This window comes from Pristis pectinata, chromosome 22 (assembly GCF_009764475.1).
Source record: "Pristis pectinata isolate sPriPec2 chromosome 22, sPriPec2.1.pri, whole genome shotgun sequence".
Lineage (NCBI taxonomy): Eukaryota > Metazoa > Chordata > Chondrichthyes > Rhinopristiformes > Pristidae > Pristis > Pristis pectinata.
In genome coordinates, this window is record NC_067426.1 from 21,179,022 (window position 1) to 21,202,906 (window position 23,885).

The window sequence follows — 23,885 nt, forward strand, 5'->3', positions numbered from 1 at the left end:
AAGAAAGCTTCCTTTATCAATACATAGAGGGACCTTTTTGAGAGGGTGCAACACTGGACCTCTTTCTGGGAAATGAGGTAGGGCAAGTGGCAGAAGTGTCTGTCGGTGAGCACTTTGGGTCCAGTGACCATAATTCTATTAGTTTTAAAATAGTTATGGAGAAGGATACAACTGGTTCACAGGTTAAGGTGCTGAAATAGGGCAGAGCAAATTTTGGAGCCATTACGCAGGATCTTGCAGTGGTTGATTGGGTGAGATTGTTTGCAGGGATAAAGAGTGTCTTCCAAGTGGGAGGCCTTTAAAAGTGTGTTGTCAAGAATTCAGGCCCTGCATGTTCCTGTTAGGGTGAAGGGCAAGGCTGGCAGGTTTCAGGAACCCTGGTTGATGAGAGATATTGAGGCTATGGTTAAGAAAAAGAGGGAGACATACACTGCACATAAGCAATTGCAAACTATTGAATCTCTTGATGACTACAAGAAGTGTAGGAGTGCACTTATTAAGAGGGAAGTTAGGAGGGAAAAAAGAGGATATGAGAAAGATCTGGCAGGCAAGGTGAGGCAAAATCCTAAGAGATTCTATAAGTATATTGAGAGTAAAAGGGTGCCTAGGGAGAGAATAGGTCTGCTTAACGATCAGCATGGCAATCTGTGTGTGGAACCAAAGGAAATGGGTGAGATATTTAATGAATATTTCTCTTCAGTTTTTACTGTGGAGAAAACAATGGAAGCTAAGGAAATGGCGAAAATCATTGGTGTTGTCTTGGACCACACACAAATCAGCAGGGAGGAGGTATTGGAGGCCTTAAAGTGCATTAAGGTGTATAATCCTCAGGGCCTGACCCAGAGCATTTTTGGACCTTGTGGGAAGTTAGAAAAGAAACTGCAGAGGTCCTTGCAAAGATTTTTTTTTCTTCATTTCTGGCTACAGGTGAGGTTCTAGAGGACTGGAGAGTGGCTAATGTGGTACCATCGTTTAAAAAGGGTAGCAAAAACAAGCCAGGAAACTACAGGCCAGTGAGTCTGACATCGGTGGTGGGTAAATTGCTGGAATGGATCTTAATTACTTACCATCTCAGATTTTGTCTACCTTGTGGGATTATACTAAAATAAATGCTTGCAGAAATTCCTTGAGAAAGATGGTCAAAAATTCCAAAGCACTTTGATACTGAGAGCAAGCAGGGAATTGATTTCATGTTGTAGCTGAAAGAAAGCACATCTGACAATGCAGCACAGTACTGAAGTGAAATGTCAACCTAGAGTTTTTTCTCTCAAGTTTGCAGTGTGACTCTATATTTCACATTATATATAACATATAATGGGTGTTAATGTCATATATACAAAGGAACTTTATCTTCTGGTAATTATTTGAAGATTAACATCCAATAAGGTTTATAAACATTAATCAATCATTTCTTCTAGAAGCACACAAGTGATGACTTTACATGTAGAACTGGACTGGGCTAAATGTATGCCATTATACTGTGTAGTAAACTTTTTCTGTCTTGGCTTGCATATGGCAAACAATGGTTTGAGTTAGGTACTGCAGGGTGCTGGGGTCCATGGAAACTTGCTCTTGAATAAGTCAACAGCTTCAGTAATGATGGGGGAAGAGGGGGCTGTAGGGGGATGAAATATGTGTATGTGGAGAGGGAAGGGAAATGTGTGTAAAAATGTGTTTTTTACACATAGGTAAGCAATGTTTATATACACACAAACAGTTTTATCTTCTTACATCACATTTTTTCTCATAAGTACCCCCCCCCCACCAAATTAACCTCCACGTAAGGCTTTTTATCAGCAACTGTTTTTGTAAGGCTTTCTTCTTCTTTACACAGACTACACTTCAGTGATCTAAAATAAGTAATAATGAATGAGCAAATATATAATTCCCCATATCTCATAAATCAGATAATTGTGTTGTATCTTTATCTTACTCTTTTTGAAATAGTCTAAGGCATCACATACATATAATTAAACTCTTTTAAGAAGAGTATGAGTGTAAGGATTTTTTAAAGAAGAAATGTAAGAATATTTTAAGAAGAGCACCTTAGCTTTTAATGGTAATGTAATCATTAGGAAACTTTGAGTTTTAATATACAAGTAATACAGGGAATAGATTGTGCATAGATTGCACACACACACACACACACACACACACACACACACACACACACACACACACACACACACACACACACACACACACACACACACACCAGGAATAGATACAGTGGCATGCAAAAGTTTGGGCACCTTTGGTCAAAATTTCTGTTACTGTAATAGCTAAGTGAGTAAAACATGACCTGATTTCCAAAAGGCATAAAGTTAAAGATGACACATTTCTTTAATATTTTAAGCAAGATTACTTTTTTATTTCCAGCTTTTACAGTTTCAAAATAACAAAAAGGAAAAGGGCCTGAAGCAAAAGTTTGGGCACTCTGCATGGTTAGTACTTAGTAACACCTCCTTTGGCGAGTATCACAGCTTGTAAATGCTTTCTGCAGCCAGCTAAGAGTCTTTCAATTCTTGTTTGGGGGATTTTCACCATTCTTCCTTGCAAAAGGCTTCTAGTTCTGAGAGATTCTTGGGCCGTCTTGCATGCACTGCTCTTTTGAGGTCTATCCACAGATTTTCAATGATGTTTAGGTTGGGGGACTGTGAGGGCTATGGCAAAACCTTCAGCTTGTGCCTCTTGAGGTAGTCCATTGTGGATTTTGAGGTGTGTTTAGGATCGTTATCCTGTTGTAGAAGCCATCCTCTTTTCATCCTCAGCTTTTTTTTTACAGACAGTGTGATGTTTGCTTCCAGAATTTGCTGGTATTTAATTGAATTCATTCTTCTCTCTACCAGTGAAATGTTCCCCATGCCACTGGCTGCAACACATGCCCAAAGCATGATCGATCCACCCCCGTGCTTAACAGTTGGAGAGGTGTTCTTTTCATGAAATCCTGCACCCTTTTTTCTCCAAACATACCTTGCTTATTGCGGCCAAAAAGTTCTATTTTAACTTCATCAATCCCCAGAACTTGTTTCCAAAATGCATCAGGCTTGTTTAGATGTTCCTTTGCAAACTTCTGACGCTGAATTTTGTGGTGAGGATGCAGGAAAGGTTTTCTTCTGATGACTCTTCCATGAAGGTCATATATGAGCAGGTGTCACTGCACAGTAGAACAGTGCACCACCACTCCAGAGTCTGCTAAATTTTCCTGAAGGTCTTTTGCAGTCAAAGGGGGTTTTGATTTGCCTTTCTAGCAATCCTACGAGCAGTTCTCTCGGAAAGTTTTCTTGGTCTTCCAGACCTCAACTTGACCTCCACCGTTCCTGTTAACTGCCATTTCTTAATTACATTACGAACTGAGGAAACGGCTACCTGAAAATGCTTTGCTATTTTCTTATAGCCTTCTCCTGCTTTGTGGGCATCATTTATTTTAATTTTCAGAGTGCTAGGCAGCTGCTTAGAGGAGCCCATGGCTGCTGATTGTTGGGACAAGGTTTGAAGAGTCAGGGCATTTATAAAGCTTTGAAATTTGCATCACCTGGCCTTTCCTAACAATGACTGTGAACAAGCCATAGTCCTAACAAGCTAATGAAGGTCTGAGACCTTGGTAAAAGTTATCTGAGAGCTCAAATCTCTTGGGGTGCCCAAACTTTTGCATAGCGGTCCTTTCCTTTTTTTCACTCTAAAATTGTACAAAACAAAAATAATACACTAACCTTGCTTAAAATGTTGAAAAGAATGTTTCCTCTTTAACTTTATGACTTTAGGAGATCAGCTCATCTTCTACTCACTTAACCATTCACAGTAACAGAAATTTTGACCGGGGTGCCCAAACTTTTGCATGCTACTGTATATATATATATATATATATATATACATATATATATATATTCTGTATATACTATATATATAAAACACCATTTAGTCTAATAAGCAATTTTACAACATTACGTGCATTTTCATTTTTGTGGTGCCACATGATGATTGTTTGAAAGCACTTTAACCGATTACTTGCAAAAACTGGAAGCTGCTGATGCCCGTATCCAGACTGAATGACTATCCGGAGGGAGGGTAAGGCGAACTGGTGCATGTTCAGTTCCAGGTTGAATACGCTAAGTGTTTCCGGGTGGTTGTTGGGTCAGAAGCGGTGGATCATGGCTGCTGACGGGGTGCAGGAGAAGGTGTTAAAGCTGCAGTCTCGTCTGTCAGCGACCCAGGAACCCAAGAAGGTAAACGATCGCCTGTTGCAGGGCTTCCACCTCATCCCGGGGTTCTGTGGTGGGCTAACACCCAGAACAGGATCATAAACCTACCACGATAAAGCGTTTGACTAACGCTTGTGAAACCAGCCTAATAATCCATTAATTAATAATAAATCAAACTGGTGGAAATCAGTGGGTCAGAAGCTGGGGATCATGCGCCGGGGTGTTTACCAAGCGGTTTACGAGCTTGTGTTGTTTGTTCTGTTCAGTTTCCGTTAATTAAAACACGCATAATCCGAATGTGAAAGAATCTCCATTCTGTGGTGCAGGAAAGTGATGACATTGTATTCTTTGGACCTCACCAGAGTCCTGATTTGATTATTGAAAAACAGTATATGTAGTCGTGAGTTTTTGAGAATGGACGTGGTTTGCTGCTGCTTTGGCATTAAATTTTCTTGTACACGATTATGAGCCACCTGGACACTGTGGGAATTAATTCGAACTATTTTATGTAAATGAACTATGAGTAAATATCAAGTGATAGAGATTACTGTAAATGCTTAATGATAATTTTCTACATGCCTGCAAAAGTAGTTTTTTTATGGGCTTTTAAAATTAAGCTGGTTCAGCTTGTATTAAATTATTAGTAGTGTAAATTCCTCTAATTGACTGTATTTGCAGAGCAAACAGGCGGACCTTCCTTTGCCTAGATTGGAGGGATAATATTCATTGATAATGTCCTGTTATTATAACTGCTTATTGAAGTTGGACTTGTCTGAGAAGTGATAGAAAGGGAAGCTTGTGTTTGAAGAATACAACTTTTTAAATTCCTTAAGATCTGTATTGCTGTAAATGATAAAGTGAACTTGTGGACTGCATTGTGACGCAGAGCGGGATGCATAAGCCTTGCTTTCCCATGAGATGCTGGAAAATAGAGCTGTTAAAACCAAATTGGGCTTTCATAGTGATCATGTTATTGTTCTTGCTTTTTTCTCATCCTTGCTGTTGCATTGGACAGCTGTAAAAGTTGGATTTAATGTATACTTTAAGGATTTCTGAAATGTCTATATCATGCTTAAAATCAGCTGTAATTTATTTTTAATAATCAGCCCAGTAATGTACAGAAAGAATGTGAGTAATGCACTGATCAACTAGTTGCTCGTGAGGTGGCAATTTGGGGTCCTGTGTTTTTGTGGTAATTTGATATAACTGACTGACTTGCTAGGCTACATCAGAAGACTATAACTAATCAACTGTATTTATTTGGAATTGCAGTAAGGTGTATAGGTCAAGCAAAGTAAGAGCACCCAAGGTCTCTTTCTTGAGGGACATCAAATGAACTGTTTGGGCTTTTATTATAATCGGACAAATTCATGATAATTTTTATTTGACTTCTATATGCTTTTTCAGGTATTTTAAAAGTGACTTCTGATGGGAACTGAAATTCCTTCACATGGTGTGATTTGAGCATGCATTTTTCAGATTTAAGAGTCTATTAGTGCACCACAATGCAATATCCAATATAGGTACAGTAGCACTTTGATTCCCAACAGTCAGCAGGCTTAGTTTGCTGATGTTGAGATTTCTTGTGGGAAAACATTCAGCAAAGTCATCTTGGTTCATTTGGTACTTGGGCTTCCTGAGTCAGAAGATTTTTGAGTTCAAAAGCAAAATTCTGTAGATATTGGATCTCTGAAAAGAACATACAAAATGTTGGAAACATGCATCAAGTCAGGCAGCAATTGTGGAGAGAGAAGCAGAGTTAACATTTTCTAGAATTCTTCTGGTTTTCATGACAAATATTATTCCTTCATTTAAAGCCAGATAGATAATTAATAGATTAATTTGCTGCTTATTGGACACAAATTGGAGCTTATAAACAAAATAACTGACAATGTTTGGGGCGGATTCCACATCCGCCCCAAACATTGTCAGTTATTTTGTTTACAAGCTCCAATTTGTAAATCTATTTGTAAATCCAAATTAATTTATTGTAAAATGCCAATAGTTATGATGTGTTTTTTTTTGTTTCAACTGTTCTGCTTCATTACCACTCCTGTCCTTAATTTAGTTTCTGATTTCAGAGATATTATGAAAGTTTGAGGAAAACTTCTGTGTATCTACGTGGATAATGATAACAAATGCAATACCAAGATTTAGAGGAGGGAAAATATAATGTGAAAATGGTAGTGTAGCGGTTAGCGTAATGCTATTGCAATGCCAGCGACCTGGGTTCAGTTCCGGCCACTGTCTGTAAGGAGTTTGTATGTTCTCCCCATATCTGCGTGGGTTTCCTCCAGGTGCTCCGGTTTCCTCCCACATTCCAAAGACATACAAGTTAGGAAGTTGTGGGCATGCTATGTTGGTACTGGAAGCGTGGCAACACGCGGGCTGCCCCCAGAACACTCTGCACAGAAGATGCATTTCACTGTGTGTTTTGATGTACATGTGCCTAATAAAGATACCTTAAATATTTTGACCAGACAAGCACAATAAAAAATGTACCCAGTCAAGTGTTTCAACATTGTTTTGTTCCTCATTATTGAAATTCTCAATAGTTATCCATGTGGGAGTACTTAATCATAAGGGATTCTTCTTTAGTTGTTTTTTTGTGACTACAGACAGATGAATTAGAGACTTGGCATGCTGGCCAGCTTTTAAATGCCCATTCCTAATAATTGGGAAGGTGTTAGTGCACCGTTGTCTTGAACTGCATTAATTCTCTTGTTGTACATTTTCCCAAATGTTTATTAGTTCCAGTTTTTGATGCAGTATCAATGTAGGAATGGCAGGATGGTATGTAACTTGAAGGGGAGCTGACAGTTGTTGTGTTACCATGGGTCTTCATTTCATTTTGTAGGGATCATGGATATGGAATGTGCTGTTGGTGAAGTCTTGGTGAGTTTAGAAATGTGCTGTCTATGCAGCATATCAAGCAACCACTGTGCAGAGGTGGCAGAGGGAATGAATGTTTATGTTGGTGTATAGTGTGCTAATTAATTTGGCTGGTTTGTCCTAGATGATGATGGTTTTCCTGAGTATTGTTGGAGCTGAACTGATTTCTGCAGGTGGATTCTATCATGTGAAAAACACTATGATGCTGGAGGAACTCAGCAGGCCAGGCAGTATCCGTGGAGAAAAGCAGGCGGTCAACGTTGTGGGCCAGGATCCTTCTTCAGGACTGAAGATGGGGAAAGGGGAAGGCCAGTATATAGGAGGGAAAAGCAAAACAGTGATAGGTAGACAAAAGAGGGGAGGCGGGGTGGGCACAAGATGGTGATAGGTAGATGCAGGTAAGAGATAGTGATAGGCAGGTGTGGGGGAGGAGGGGAGAGCAGATCCACCGGGGGATGGGTCAAAGGTAAGGAGGAAAAAAGCTGGGGGGGGGGGGGGAAGAGAAGAAAGAGAGCGGCTAGGAAAGGGAAGAAAAGAAGAGGCATGGTTGGGGGTGGGAAAGTTAAATGTTCATGTCATTAAGCTGCAAGGTTCCAAGATGGAAAATGAGGTGCTGTTCCTCCAGTTTGCGCTTGGAATTCTCCTGGCAGTGGAGGAGGCCGAGGACTGACATATATGTGATAGTGTGGGAGGGGGAGTTGAAGTGACAGGCAACAGGGAGATGCAGATTGCGGTTACGGACGGAGCGTGGGTGTTCTGCAAAACGGTCACCTAGTCTGCGTTTGGTCTTGCCAATGTAGAGGAGGCCACACTTGGAGCACTGAATGTAATAGATGATGTTAAGGGAGGTGCAGGTGAATCTCTGTCTCACCTGAAAGGACTCTTTGGGTCCCTAGATGGAGGTGGTGTAGGGGCAGGTGTTGCACCTATGGAGGGGGCAGTGGAAAGTTCCCAGGATGGGAGTGGGATGGGTGGTGGGGGGGGAGGAATGAACTCAGGAGTTGTGGAGAGAGTGGTCCCTGCAAAAGGCATAAAGGGGTGGGGAGGGGAAGATGTGCTTGGTCATGGGGTCCCATTGGAGATGGTGGAAGTGGCAGAGAATGATGGATACCTAGGCTGATAGGATGAAATGTGAGGACAAGGGGAACCCTATCCCTGTTGGGTTTGGGAGGGGTGGAGGTGAGAGCAGAGGTGTGGGAAGTGGCAGAGATACAGGTGTGAGCTCTCTCGACCACAGTAGGGTGGAAGCCACGGTTAGTAAAAAGTTGGACATCTCGGATTGGAAAGCCTCATCGTGGAGGTGGGGAAATTGAGAAAAAGGGATAGTGTCCTTGCAAGAGACAGGGTGGGAGGAGCTGTAATCGGTAGCTGTGGGCATCGGTGGGTTTGTAGAAGATGTTGGTGGATAAGAAATCTCCTGAGATGGAGATGGAAAGATTGAGGAAGGAGAGAAGGGTGTCGGAGATGGTCCAAGTGAGTTGGAGAGGAGGGTGAAAATTTGTGGCAAAATTTATGAAATCGTCAAGTTCCGCACAGGTGCAAGAGGTGGCACCAATGCAGTCGTCGATATAGCAGAGAAAGAGTTGAGGAATGGGGCCGGAGTAGGCTTAGAACAGAGACTGTTCAACGTAGCCAACGAAGAGGCAGGCATAGCTGGCATGCCTTGCAGGGGATGGAATGTCTGGAGGTGCTCACTAGCTTCAGAATGCTAAGTTTCGGTAGACCACTTAGTCCAAGAAAATACCTTCTTTTGGATTATTCCAATCGCTTCAGTCTTTAATATCTAATTTCCCAGAAGTAAATATTTTATATTCCCCAAATTTAACTGTAATGTTGAAAAACAACTGGATAGCCAGAAGGAAATTGCAAGTTTGCACAGAGGAGGTTTGGGTAATGGGTGTTTCCTGAACCCTTGTCATGTTACGGATTTTGATTCCATTACAGATATCTTTGTAGTAACCTATGCAAGATGATTGGTTGCATAAAGTGCAAGATTGTGCTATTATTTCCTGTTGGCAATCTGCAAGAATCTTGGTTTCCTGGTTAATTAATGAACCTTGAGCTCCTAATGGCATAAAGAATGCTACTCCTTTATAGCTTGGGTATCTTGAATGCTCCCTCTTCATTTCGAGCAGTCACATGCCTGGAATTCCTACGAATCAATGGGGATAATGCAGTTTTTTCTGAAGATGTTCTCAAAAACTCTGATTCAATTCCTCTGTCCACCTGATAACCTCTTATTGTGATGGAGACATAAAAGATTGCAGATGGTGGAATCTGGAGTAACAAACAATCTGCTGGAGGAACTCAGCAGGTCGAAGAGCATCTGGTGGGGGTGGGGGGGGGGGGATGGGGTCGGGGGAAGGAATTGTTGATGTTTCCAGACATTGATAATTCTGGTGGTGGGTAATTTGAGTCCTGATGCAGGGTTTCAACCCAAAGTGAGGACATTTCCCTTCCCCGCCCCCACAAATGCTGCTTGACTCGCTGAGTTCCTTCAGCAGATTGTTGTTCACTGTGATGGAACTGTCTGTTTGTTGTTGGCATGCAAATGACTTGGCTTACCCATTGAAGCTGACTGACTATAATTAGGGTCTGAATGGTGAGGATGTTGGCCTGAGAGTGGTTGCTGATGTGGTTTGCTTATCTTGCCAATAGATTTGGAGGATTTTGTAGAGGTAGCATTGGTGGTATTTTGGCAATGATTTGGTATGATAATGCCCAAACTTCAGTTAAATGTGTTGAAATATAGAAAAGTAGTTTGGGGGAAAAAAAAACTGTTTTGGCACCACTATTAGGAGAGGGAAACTTGCCACATTCCTGGCTAACTTGCTGTCCAATGATATTTCAAGGAGGTACATCTGTGCATATTGGATATGGCTATTTATGTCTGCCTGCCTGATTTCAAAAGTAAGTTTTTAAAATTGTAGTTCTGAATTTGTTTTATGTGGGTGTGACTTTTTTTTAATTCCAATTAAATAAAACATCATGGTCGTCACCACATTTCTGTGTAAACTGAGAAAGCCCAGTTAGTCATTGTCCAAATACGGAATAAATTATCAGTATATCTCCAATAAATATCAAATGAATTTATGCTGAAGTAACTTTGTTCTCAAGTCATTTTTTCACAATATGAATTTGTATTGTTGATATGGTTCTGAATTGTAAGTATTAATTTACTCTTTTCCATATCCAAATTTTACCAGAGGTTTGTTGATGGTTGGGAGCTTGATTTAGCTTAAAAAGATGTCTTTACAAGTCTCGTCAAGTTGTGCATCAACTGAAAATGAATCTTTCTCTCATTCTTTTTCTCTTGTCCCCCAGTGTCCCCTTGTCCCTTGTTCTCCATCTACTGAATATTGCTTTCATAAATATATCACTTAGTGACTGAAATTAAATCTAACATTTAGTAGGACTTGATGAAATTTGTTTATTCTGTGATAGTATGATAAATTTATACATGGCCAGTAAGCTAAGAAGCAGGCCATTGCAATTGTTATCTTTAATATTACTGGGTGTAATGTTTGTTCTGACTGTACAGAATTCCTGTTTACTCAGCAAGACATAGAGTTGTCTTTTCAATTGCTGACACAGTTGTTCCATCTTAAAACTGATTTGTTTTGTAGCTGTAGCTTATTAGTTTTTAAATAAACATGAGCTTAGAAAATAAGTTTTCTTATATTAACATAGTAGCATTATCAAGCATTTTACATATCGGGCCGGGGATAGTCAAGTTTAAAGAGCTGCTATTGAAATTTCAGGAACTCCGCTTTTGGTACAGTTGGGCAAGAACAATTTTCTGCTTTTTGGGTGAGGAGTTAGTCTCTAAAGTTTGTGAACTAATTGCAGTTCCTTTAATGGGATGAAGCTGATTTTTGCTCACTGTAAGAGCACTTTGTGAAATGATAAAGTACTTTGGCACTTAACATTATGTCTTATTTGCCCTTGCCTATTCTCTAGGGATTAGTTATTTTATTATAATATAGTATTTTACAAGCCTACTCTCGATAGATCAGGACCCAGATCCAGTTGCAGATTTGATAATCTGAATGGATTTGCCTTCTGCTATTTCTTTTTCTTCTTTTGAGTAGTGTCCTCCCATTACAGTCCAGCTGCATTCAGAAAATTTAGTGTAAAAGGAATACTAGTATTTAAGAACATAGTTCCTTTTTCATGGTCTTGACTTGTTTCTTACCTTTTCTATTTATGGTTGTGTTATGCATTCATGGAATCTGGGTATTGTTGGCAGAATTGAGCCCGATAAATTAATAATCCTTTTTTATATATAACATGAAAATATTTTGACTAGGTAAACCAAATATGTTGGATCCAGGCAGAGGATTCAATATTGATGGAGACACAAGTAACTGCAGACGCTGAAATCTGGAGTTACAACCAATCTGCTGGAAGAACTCAGCAGGTTGAGCAGCATCTGTGGGAGGAAAGGTCCTGATGTAGGGCTTCGACTCAAAACGTCAACAATTCCTTTCCTCCCACAGATGCTGCTCGACCCACTGAGTTCCTCCAGCAAACTGTTACAGGGAATTCAATATTGTTTGGTTCCTTTTTTTTAATCATTGAATACTTCACTAAGTTATAAATTCTCAGTAGTTTTATGTTTAATCATTCATCCACAAGATTTTTCCATTGCTGCTACGTTCCTGTGATCATTGAAGAAATAATTGTAGATTTTTATTCTTTCATGGGGTGTGGATATTATTGCAAGATCAGTATTTGTATCTATTTGGCAGTGGGAGGATAGTAGTGAGCTGCCATTCTGTACCAGTGCAGATTCAGTATTGAAATTACTCTTGAAGTGCTGATAAGTAGATGTTGTAGGATTTATACCATGAAGGAACAACAATTATATTTTTGTGTCAAAGTGGTGTACACCCTGGTGGGGAACTTGATGTTGTTACCACTTATTTGCTACCGTGGTCATTCCGGGGGATAGAAGTTGCAGGTTTGGAGATGCTGTAGAAGATGCCTTGGGGTGATACCACAGTGCAACTTGTAGATGGTACAATAAAGCCATGGTGTGCTGGTAGAGGAGAGAGTGAGTGGAATGGGGGCCAGTGGAAGCTTGCTGCATTGTCCTAGACATTGTAGAGCTTCTCAAGTTGTTGGAAAGCTGTACTCTGATTTGCAGCTTGTGAATGGTCAAAAGATTTTGGAGAATAATGAGGTGCATCTCTTGCTGTAGGATTCCCAGCCTCTGACATGCTGTTATAGTCAGAAGTATTTATTTGGCTGTTCCATTTAAGTCTCTGGTCAGCAGTAATCCCTGGGACGTTAATGATGCAGGGTTGGCAAATGTATTGCCACTTAATGCCAAGGATGCTAGACTGTGGTTGATGTTCATAATCTGGCACTTACACAGAATACATTTTACTTGCCATTTTTCAGCATGTGCCTGGATGTTCTCCAACTCTCGCTGATGTGGATGTACTGCATTAGTTGAGCAGTTGTGCAGAGAACTGAATTTCAAACATCAATGAATTCCCCATGATGGAGAGAACACCATAACTGAAGATGGTTGGGCCAAGTACCCCCACCCCCCCTCCAAGGAATTCCTGTATTAATAATCTGCAGTTGAGATGATCGACCTTCAACCACCTTCCTCCACACTTGGTGGTGGAGAGTTTTTCTCCTCAATTCTCATTGTTTTTAATTTTGTTATGGCTACTTGAGCAACATTCAGTCAAGTGTTAATTCTACCCCCTCCCTTCGGGCAGAAGATACAAAAACATGAAAGCACATGCCACCAGGCTCAAGGACAGCTTCTATCCTGCTGTTTTAAGACTATTGAACAGTCCCCTAGTACAATAAGATGGACTCTTGACCTCACAATCTACTTTGTTATGGCCTTGCACCTTTTTATCTGTCTGCTCTGCACTTTCTCTGTAACTGTAACACTTTATTCTGCATTCTGTTATTGTTTTCCCTTGTACTACCTCGATGCACTGTTGTAATGAAATTATCTGTATGGATGGCATGCAAGACAAGTTTTTCACTGTACCTTAATACGTGTGACAATAATAAACAAATTTGCCAATTTAGTTGCAGCCACTCTCAGATCACCTGAAACTCCAACCTTCTAGCCAAGGTATTAAGCGATGGAGTAAAGTGGACCCTAATAAGTGGGCAAATTATTGTTGAGTGAGTGATGCTTGACAGTACTGTTGACGTTATCTTAATGATTTTGCTGATACTTGAGAATAGACTAATGAATGTTAAGTAGCCATGTTGGATTCGCCTTGGTCTTTGTAGGTTTTGATGAAGGGTCTTCAATTCCTTTTGCCCCCACAGATTCTGCATGATCTGCTGAGCATTTTCAGCATTTTCTGTTTTTGTTACTTTGCTAATTCTGGAGCATATCTTTAGCACAACAATCAAAATGCATTTGCCTGCTGGGCTCTGTTATTATTGAGATAACTTCTCTAATTAGATGATTTTCATGACTGGATGTGCTGGTCTGCATAGGTTTGATGTGATTCATTGGATCTGGAATGATGCTTGACGTTACCAAGTCAGGGATTCTTGTGTTCTAATGTTGCTGAATATCTCCTTTGCGATTCTTAAGACATTTCCATGCTCTGCTGCAAACTGACTAATGAAGAGCTGGCTATTTTGCTTGTTATTTATTAGCCTGCCGACTATGGTTTCTTAGAAATGCCATCATTCAATTTTCCAATTACTTGGCCTTTGTTACTTGGACACTTTTGACTGTAAATGTTGCCTCTCTCTGAGTAGTGAACTTGACTTACTCCTGATAGTGTTGTATAATTCATGATTATATAATGCTGTCAATATTTAATTTCTTGTTAATAATTAAATTGTTATTTTGTGCTTAACAATTTATCCTAAAAGCATTAAATTATAGAGTCTTGCCATTTAACAATTTTACTGTCAAGTATGTATTTGTTACTTCCCTCTCTCCCATACTTTAATTGAAAGGTGTTAATCCTTTGTGTGGATCCAGCCATTGAATATCGGGCAACTATTAGAGTGTGGGCTATTATAGTTGCTTGACAATGGTTTGCAGTGGCAAAATGCCCATTTCTGTGTAAATAATTTTATGTTGCAATTCTTTTTATGCTTAAATTAAAGTTGCACTGTCTGCCTTACTGACAAGTTCAATGATCTTTTTTTTCACCTTTTATCATAATCTTTCATTGATCTGAAGGAAGAATCTAAGTTTTGTAAGGAAGTTGCCACTCGGGTATAAAGCGACTTGTATATTGATGAATTGTCATATTGATTTTTATCTTCTGGTTGCCTTATGACATTTACTTTCTGGTGTCCAACTCTGATTTGTTGCATTAAAAATGAACTTCTTTGCTCTATACTTTGTCCTCCTTGTCTGTGAGCACAGGAAAATTTGTATTAGTGTCTGTCATTCCCATTCCCTTCCTAAGAGTAGCTCCATATCGGGAACTACTTGTGAGCGTCAAAATTTTTCTTCCTCTCATTATGTGCACCTTTTAGATGATTGTTCAACATATAGACTCTTGCACAAAGGCACAGCATTTGTAATTTTTTTTTCTCTGGTCTATAATTGATGGATACAAATAGTAGATTTCATAGTTCAAAGTGCATTAAAAACCTCCAGTGTGATTCTCCTTTTTATAGCTTTAGTTTATCAAACTATAAAAAATTTGCAGCAATGTACCATGTTTGAGACAACATGAAATAAAGCAGTTATGTCAAGTAACTTTAATTGTAAAATTTGAAGAAGGTTCTTTTTTTGTGAAAGTCAAAATTCTACAACTGGTAATGCAGCCTATTCATATGCTGTGCTAGGGAGAAGTTTTGAGTTCTTGACATTCCTCATTTGACAAGCAAGACTGACCCTGACAAATGGTAGTATTGACAAGATGCATTTTGCAGAAGATAGAATTAACTATTTTTTTCTACAGACTGAGATGTACTGTGGTAGTTGAAAATTTTACTGAAGAATTAATGATGAAGAAGAAACTTTTTTGGCTGTATTTGGGCATTGAATTCACATTGGTATCCGAGAAGAATTTCCTGGGATATATCCTTAAATTAGGAACCATATAGCCAACAGGGTAGCAGCAAAATCTAATTTAGCATCAGTGGCAATGCTATATGAGCAGAAGTTTATACTTCTGCTTTTAAAAATATATAGACAACCGATGAGCTTGACTTGGATTTACTCTTGGTGTTTTCTGTATTTGAATGATCAACAACTATCACATCCCTTACCTGGAGCAGCAGTAGCAAAGGGAGTGCAGCTCCATGAAGAGCAGTCCAGTCAGTTCAATACCTCTTTCCATTCCCCAGGGCTTTACAAACTTAAAAAAAAACTAATAGTACTGCAGGCTGGATCACCAGAGGAAATGAATTAAAAAGTTAGATTTAAATTTATTGAACTAGTAAAGTTCAATAACTTTTATTCAAGTTATAAAGTAATAGAGATCTGGAATAACACAACTAAAAAGAGATCATTGTAAATGGGTAGTTGATGATTGGCACGGACATGCTGGGCCAAAAGGTTTTTTTTGTGCTGTTTAAATTTACAACTCTATTTTGTGACTGGCTGGATCACCTGACCTGCTGACAGATAGTTACAGAATTAATGGCCTGTACCTGCCAACTTTTCTGGACCCTAGAATCGCAGCAGGCCTCAACCTGAGTGAAAACCTGGGAAAGGTTAGGAACTCTGGGAGGGGAAAGTAAATTTTTGTGATTGTTGCAGGGATTGTTCAAATTGTTTTTGTGATCGTTCAAATACCAGCCAAAAGAACCAGAGAGATTCTGGACAAACAATTAAGTGAAGACAGAAATTTGCACCAATATTTGTTTGAAGATGGTTCATAGTTTTTTTCAGGTTTTTGTTTTTTCCCAATTGACTCTCATGGAAATCCCAGCAGGTATGTCCTTTTATATGGGATGGGGATGGGTATGAGGCCATTCCCCATTTCCCCCTAAAAATACAGCTAAGAAACATCAAGTGTTTCCACTACCTTTACCTCCAAAACAAAAGTGATATCTTGGTGTGTGCAAGTGACAGTCAGTTGCAGGCATTGCAATGATTGCCCAAGTGGTGCATGTTATGGTCACAATTCAGCGTTGAGTGCCAGTTGGACAATCCATCCTGACGTTAAATTTCCTATACTCTATTTCTTTAAGCACTGTAGGATGGCTTCTTGCATTTTGTAATGTGCTATATAAATATAATGTTTTAGCTCCTGAAAGGGTATTCAATTGGTGTTACAGAAACATGCAGCAATTGTGTATTTGTTCATTTTGAATTCCAGCATAATTATGTTTGATACTGTGAGCTTTTAGTTGGGGAAATGAATAGGGTGAATCCTGCAGCAAGATTTGATAATGTGCAGAATTGGTATGTTGAATATAGTAATCTGTGCGCTGCTGTTGGATATCTGAATGTATCAGTACAGTAATATGTGTTAATTGACTCAGTGTTGTAAACACTGAGTAGGCCAGGCTCACCTGTAGAAACAGAGTTAATGTTTCGGGTTCAATGATCCTTCATCAGAACTGTGGGTGAGAGAAGACAAGTTAGTTTTAAGTTTGTGGAGGTATGGGTAGAGCAAAGGGAATATCTCCGATCGGGTGAAGCCACAGTTGTGGTGGGGATGTTTTTAGATGGAGCCATCCATTTCATAGGTTGATGAGGACAGTAAGAGAGAATGAAAAAAGGAACATAAAAGCTTTGAAATTTAGAGCCATAGGGAATGGTCAGTTTTGCTGATGGAGAGAAAAATGGAGCCAAAATTACAAATGGATGATCCCAGCAGAATTGACCAGTTCTGATACAAGCAGAGAGAACGTTAAATTCAGCATCAAGTGAGCAAGGCAGAAGATGAGGAGCAGTTCCTTAAGCTTCTGTGCAAGTGGCCACAGATGGGTCAGAGTGGGATAGCGAATGAAAGAGGCAACAGGAAGCCTGGGCTCACCAGTGTGGCCATAACACAGGTGCTTCAGTTCTGACAATGGGTCCTTGATCTGAAATGTTAATTTGTTTTGGTTTCCATAGATACTACCTGACTTGCTGAATGTTTCCAGCAATTTCTGTTTTTATTTCAGATTTCCAGCATCTGCAGCTTTTTGCTTCTCACTTAATGCTAAATGCCTCTTTGTTATCATTGAAACTCACTTCCATTTATTTAAAGTAATTATCAGAGTGCGAAGTTGGTGACTGAATTGTGCTTGTTTGTCGTCCTGAAGATAAGTGTCAGGTGGATGCTATTTTTGCCACTCAAGCAACTGTAACATGTTTGAGTGGCTGTTTATAGCTGGCATCAGTAACTACTAAGTGTGGAATTCCCATAGATGGAGGTTGATGTCAGTGCAAGTTCAGCTATTCCAAAGTTCTCTGAAGGAACATCGGCAGCCTGCCATATATGGTACCAAAGCAGCTGTGCTTCTGTCTTTCCTACACAATCATGCGGCGGTATGCTATGTAACCGGCAGCAGGACGCACTAATGGCTCTTGAAGAGTTTGGACCTAAAGTCAGTGGGCCTGGACAAATCATAAAATTTTACTCATGATTGTGACTTGGTTACAATCATGCCCCTCAAGTCAGAAGTTTGTGAGCTCAAGTGTCACTTGAGATTTGAGCGCATAATCTAGGCTGATGTGTAATAAGGCTGTGAGTGGATGGGGTTGGCGGTAAAGGATTAATATTACAATAAAGGTGTTTTAGCTCTTGAGGAAAACCATGCATTTTTCTCCTAGTGCAAAATAAAATAGTTTAGTAGAGAATCCTCTAATTTTGAGAGTCAGTACATTGCCTACCATGGAATGGAACAGAGTAGACTGGGAAGCTCCTGGTAATGCTTCTGAGTATGTCTCTATTTATTTTAGTGTTACTGTACTAAGGAGAGAAACAAGGTTACTGTTGCTGATACTATCTTATGATACCTTTTGGTGTTTTGTGGATGTCAGGGAGGGATAGGATGTTCTTGTAGTCAAATGACCTTGTACTTGCGTCATCACACATAAATAGTGAACGTTGCAGATACTAGAAATTTGCTGAGTGCTTCCAGCATTTTTTTATTTTGGGTCAGCCAATATTTGTGAAGAGAGGAACATAGTTAATATTTCAAGTCAAAGACCCTTTGACAGAATGGGGGGGGGGGGGAAGAGAAGTTTCAAGTTGCAGAGAGGGTGGAGGAGGAATGGGTAGGGAAGAGGGAATATCTCTGGGTGAGGCCATTGTTGCCATGGTGATAGTGTTGGTCAAGCTATCTGGTTAGTAGGTCAATGATGGAAGTTGGAGGGAAAGAAGGGAACACATAAAAGCTAAGAAGGTAGCATTTGGGCATGTTGCAACCTTGAATAATGTTGGGTAACTTTCTTTCACTGACCAGTTCTGCTGTAGGTTGTCCATCTGTAATGTTAACTCAGTTTTTCTTTATCCACTAGCATGGCCTGACATGCTGGATATTTCCTATGACTCTGTGTTTCACAGACTTCTGTCTCTGGCCAATAATATTATGAATAGCTGACATCCAGTTATCAGTCGTTTCCATTTGGCCCTTTATCACTTCCTTGTCTTACAATGTGCCTTTGTCCAGTTGTGCACAGATGTGGTGCAATTTTCCTTTTGTCTTAGTGCCCATTTTTGGTTCTTCCGTTATTTATTTTTCTTGATTTATACTTTTTCTTCCCATTTTAAATTTCTTGCCCGTGTGTCCACCTGCCACCATTACTTTTAAACTTGCAGGAGTTTCCTTTTCCCTGTTACCTTGATCATGATTTATTCCCTACTTCAGTTGCATTGAATCAGATTTTGTTTTTATCACTGACATATGATGTGAAGTTGCCTTTTCTGTCCTCGATTGCTGCCTTTTGACTCTTGCTTTGGATTTTCAACTTCTTCAGAACTGCTTTCAGCCCCATGCCTGACTGGTATTTACCAGTGCCCTTGATGTTTTGCACAGAAACTGGTTTCAAGATAATTATGGAGGAGGATAGGACTGGTCCTTGGGTTGAGATTCTAAATTGGAGTAAGGCCAATTTTGATGGCAACAGAAGGGATCTGGCAGGCTTGGACAGGGATGGGCTGTTCTCTGGCAAAGAGATGCTTGGTAAGTGGGAGGCTTTCATAAGTGAAATATTGAGGGTACCGAAACTGTATGTTCCTGTTTGAATAAAAGACAAGGCTAGCGGGATTAGGGAACCTTGGTTATCAAGGGATATTGAGGCCCTGGTAAAGAAAAAGGAGGTGCATATAAGGTATAGGCAGTTACAATCAAATGAGGTGCTTGAGGAGTATAAGAAATGCAAGAGAAAACTTGAGAGAAATCAGGAGGGCAAAAAGACGACACGAGGTTGCTCTGGCAGACAGGATGAAAGAGAATTCCAAGGATTTCTATAACTATATTAAAAGCAAAAGGGCAGCAAGGGACAAAGTTAGTCCTCTTGAAGATCAGCATAGTCATCTATACATGGAGTTGAGAGAGATGGAGGAGATCTTAAGTGAATTTTTTGCATCCGTATTTAATCTGGAGACAGACACAGAGTGTAGGACTGAGGCAAATGAGTAGTGAGGTCATGGACTGTATCTGGATTACGGAAGAGGGGGTGCTGGCTATCTTGAAGTGAATTAAGGTGGATAAATCCCTTTGGACCTTGTGGGAGGCTAGTGCAGAAATTGCAGGGGCCCTGGCAGAGATATTTAAAACATCCTTGGCCACAGGTGAGCTGCTGGAGGACTGGAGGATAGATAGTTGTTGTTATTGAAAGGGTCTAAGAATAAGCCAGGAAATTATAGGCCAGTGTGCCTGACGTCAGTCGTGGGTAAATTATTAGAAGGCATTCTAAGGGACAGGATATCCAAGTATTTGGATAGAGAGGGCCTGATTAGGGATAGTCAACATGGCTTTGTGCATGGTAGGTCATGTCCAACTAAGAGTTTTTCGAGAGGTTACCAAGAAGGTCAATGAGGGGAAGGCAATAAACGTTGTCTACGTGGACTTTAGCAAGGCCTTTGACAAAATCCCACATGGGAGACTGGTCCAGAAGGTTAAGTTGGTTGGCATTCAGGATGAAGTAGCCAATTGGATTCAACATTGACTTAGCAGGAGAAGCAGAGAATGATGGTAGATGGCTGTCTCTTTGACTGGAGGCCTGTGACAAGTGGTGTCCCACGGGGATTGGCATTGGGTCCATTGTTGTTTATCATCTATATTAATGATTTAGATGATAATGTGGTAAACCGGATCAGCAAATTTGCAGATGACACCAAGATTGGGGGTATAGTGGACAGTGAGGAAGGCCATCAAAGCTTGCAGTGTGATCTGGACCAGCCAGGAAAATGGGCTGAAAAATAGCTGATGGAATTTAATGCAGACAAGTGAGGTGTTGCACTTTGGGAGGACAAACCCAGGTAGGACGTACACAGTGAATGGTAGGGCACTGAGGTGTGCAGTAGAACTGAGGGACTTGGGAATACAGGTCCATAGTTCCTTGAAAGTGGCATTACAGGTAGATAGAGTTGTAAATAGAGCTTTTGGCCTTCATAAATCAGGGCATTGAATACAGGAGTTGGATGTTATGTTGAAGGTGTACAAGACATTGGTGAGGCCGAATTTAGAGTATTGTATGCAGTTCTGGTCACCTACCTACAGGTAAGAGATCAATAAGCTTGAAAGTGTGCAGGGAAAACTTACAAGGATGTTGCCGGGACTTGAGGACCTGAGTTATAGGGAAAGGTTGAGTAGGCTAGGACTTTATTCCCTGGAGCGCAGGAGAGAGGGGAGATCTTAGAGGTATACAAAATTATGAGGATTCTAGATAGGGTGAATGCAAACAAGCTTTTTCCCCTTAGGTGAGACTAGAACCAGAGGAAATAGGGTTAGGGTGAAAGGTGAAATATATAAGGGGAATCTGAGGGGAAACTTCTTCACTCAGAGGATGGGGCAAGTGTGGAATGAGTAGCCAGCAGAAGTTGCAGATGTGAGTTCAAGTGTAACATTTAAGAGAAGTTTGGATAGGTACATGGATTGGAGGGATATGGTCCGGGTGCAGGTAGATAGGACTAGGCAGAAGATCAGCTCGGCATGGACTAGATGGGCCAAAGGGCCTGTTTCTGTGCTGTAGTACTCTGATTCTATAACACAAGCTAGAGGATGTGTTTTTGCTTCCAGAAAGGGCATCTGGGGTCTGTGTGAAAAGGATAATCAATCTGTTTATTTCTGTAATTGGATTAAAGCATTGTTGCTAAGCAGTGAAGAGTTTGACTAGGAAAGAGTAGGTTTAGAATATTGAATTCTAAGAAGGTGAAAAGAAGCTTTGATTAAGAAAGAGGCAAGAGAACTTGGTCATCAAGTTGTACAGCACGGAAACAGGTCCTTTGGCAATTCAATTTTGTTATGATTCGTATGTGAAGGAATTGAGTGGCAGAATTGGTAATTTTCAGTGGCAAAGAAACTGGAGCAGCAATTATGTTTTAATAGATTATTCATGGGATGCCTACACAGGAATGGACATGCTCTTAGATTTTCTAGAGAGTTTGATTTGTATACATCAGATAAGAACAGCAAATTCAAGCGGTTCAGTGTATTTCAACATTGAATAGTATCGGTTTTGGAGGAATAGTTTCTCTGAGGTAACAAATTATAGTGACTACCTTTCCTGAAATCAGCAAGTTGTTGACCCATTTCTTTGTAACTACATGAGTGCTGTCAGATTCGTCTCAATTTCAACTACAAAAATCTAGCGTATAAGCTTGAGGCCGTTTACATATCAATATTACAACACTTCTAAACTGCTCTGGGGATAAAAGTAACCTCTGTGAGATGACTTATTAGCTTGAATAATGCTGACTATAGCTGATGAACCCCAGAGGAATTGCTGGCACTCAACTATTTGAGAAGTCCTGAAATTGGTACATGTGTTGAGTCTGGGATTTGGAGTGACAGATGACATTACATCTGAGACTATGGTTCACTCCTGGGTCCTATATGGAGTCCAGTGACAGAGCTCAACATTGCTGGGAATCCCCAGCGTTTTCCAAGGGTTTCTCCTGTCGGGTGCTGCACCTGGTTATGGTAACCTCATAGATTTGAGACCAGTGGTTTGTACTCAGCAGTCCTCAAAGTGCTGTGTTCTTTAGAGAGCAAACTATGGTAAGTAAGGGGTTTTTGGTCAATAGGATCTGAGGTAGAATCATATTGTTGGGAGTCGTATAAGTCTTGTAAGTCTTTTCTGACACTCATAGTTTATAAATTATTAGTGAGGATGAGGTAGTTATGGGCACAGACTGGTGCTTTTGTGGTCACAGGCGTGACTGCAAGATGGTATGTTGCCTTCCTGATGCCTGGGTCAAGGATATCACATTGACTACAAAATATCTTGGAGGAGATTGGATGGCCAGAGGAAGTTGTGATTCATAGTATTAGCAATGACATAGGTACAAAGAGGGATGAGGTCCTGGAGGCAGTGTTTAGGTGGTAAGTTAAAAGTTAAAAAGCCTTGAAGGTAGTTCTTATCATATGCACTACCAGTACCATGTGATATTGAACACAGAAATAGGAAGATAAAGCAGATAATTGTATGGCTGAAGAGATGACGTAGGAGGGAGGGATTTAGATTATGATAAATGTCAGGTTGTAAATACCAGCAAGAACCAGGCTAATATATATTAAAAAAATCAAAGGGGGAGTGAAAATTAAAATGAGACATTTTAATAAGGAATGTATTAAGGAAAAACTGGCTGCCAACATAATTGGGAATCGAGAAACGTACAATAAGGGATGCCAGAGAATAGGAACCTGGGGATATAGGTGCACAAGTCATTGAAAGTGGCCGGGTGAATTGAGAAAGTTGTTAATAACCTATGCACATTTCTGGGCTCCATCAATAGAGGTATTGAGTTTGAAAGCAGGAGGGGGAGGGCTATGCTAAGCCTTCATGAAATACTTGTCTGGTCTGTCCTGGAGTGCCATGTTCAATTCTGGTCATGCCATTATAAAAAGGATGTGAAGGTATTGGAAAGGGTCCAGAGGAGATTTATAAGAATGGTTCCTGGGATGAGGAACTACAGTTACAAAGACAGGTTGGAGATGCTGGGACTCTTTGGAGATCTGATAGAAGTATACAAAATGTTGAGGGGGTCTGGACAGAGTTGATAGTGGGAGGTTCGTTTCATTGCTGGGGGCTTGAGGAGTAGAGGTCACAGGTATAAAATAAATGGGAAGAGAATTAAGAGTGACATGATGAAAGCAGCATGTGGTTGGAATCTGAAATGAATTGACTGAAGATGTGGTGGAGGCAGGTTCCATTGTGGCCTTCAAGAAGGAATTGGATAACTCTATGGCAAGGAAAAGTTTGCAAGGATATGGAGAAGGGTCCAGTGGTGGAATGAAAAAGTTGGTCTGGCAGAGAGCTGGCATGGACATGATGGGCCAAGTGATGACCTTCTGTGACATAAGCATTCTGTGATTGTTGGTCTGCAGGTTTGACATTCGTAAGGAATGCAGGAGTCATTTTGCACACAAGATCTCTCAACTTAATCCACTTTTGATTAATGCATGAATTTGATTATGTTATGAATATTGAATAGGACACTGGGAAGTACATCCTTTCTCTGTGAATAGTGCCATGGGATCTTTTGTGTTCACTAAAAGGGCTGCTTAATATCTCATCTGAAAGAAAACATCTCTGATAGTGCTGCCTTTCCTCAGTTTAGCACATGGATTATGTGTTCAATTTTGGGTAGGATTTTAAACTCATAACCTATAAAGAGATGAGAGTGTACCACAGAGCTACGGCTGATGCCGAAAGAAATCTAT

General features: G+C 40.2%; 1 protein-coding gene across 2 annotated transcripts in view; it reads left to right on the top strand.

Annotated features, from left to right (window-relative positions):
• The first annotated feature begins 4,086 nt into the window (after nucleotides 1-4,086).
• The window catches only part of eloa (elongin A), a 55,450-nt gene continuing 35,651 nt past the window's right edge, over nucleotides 4,087-23,885 (top strand). The window contains exon 1 of one of the 2 annotated variants that reach the window (XM_052036273.1): nucleotides 4,087-4,226. In XM_052036273.1, coding sequence (XP_051892233.1) covers nucleotides 4,152-4,226 — 75 coding nt within the window. In that variant the 5' untranslated portion in view covers nucleotides 4,087-4,151. The remainder of the gene's footprint in view (nucleotides 4,227-23,885) is intronic. The other variant, XM_052036274.1, reaches the window with a different exon arrangement.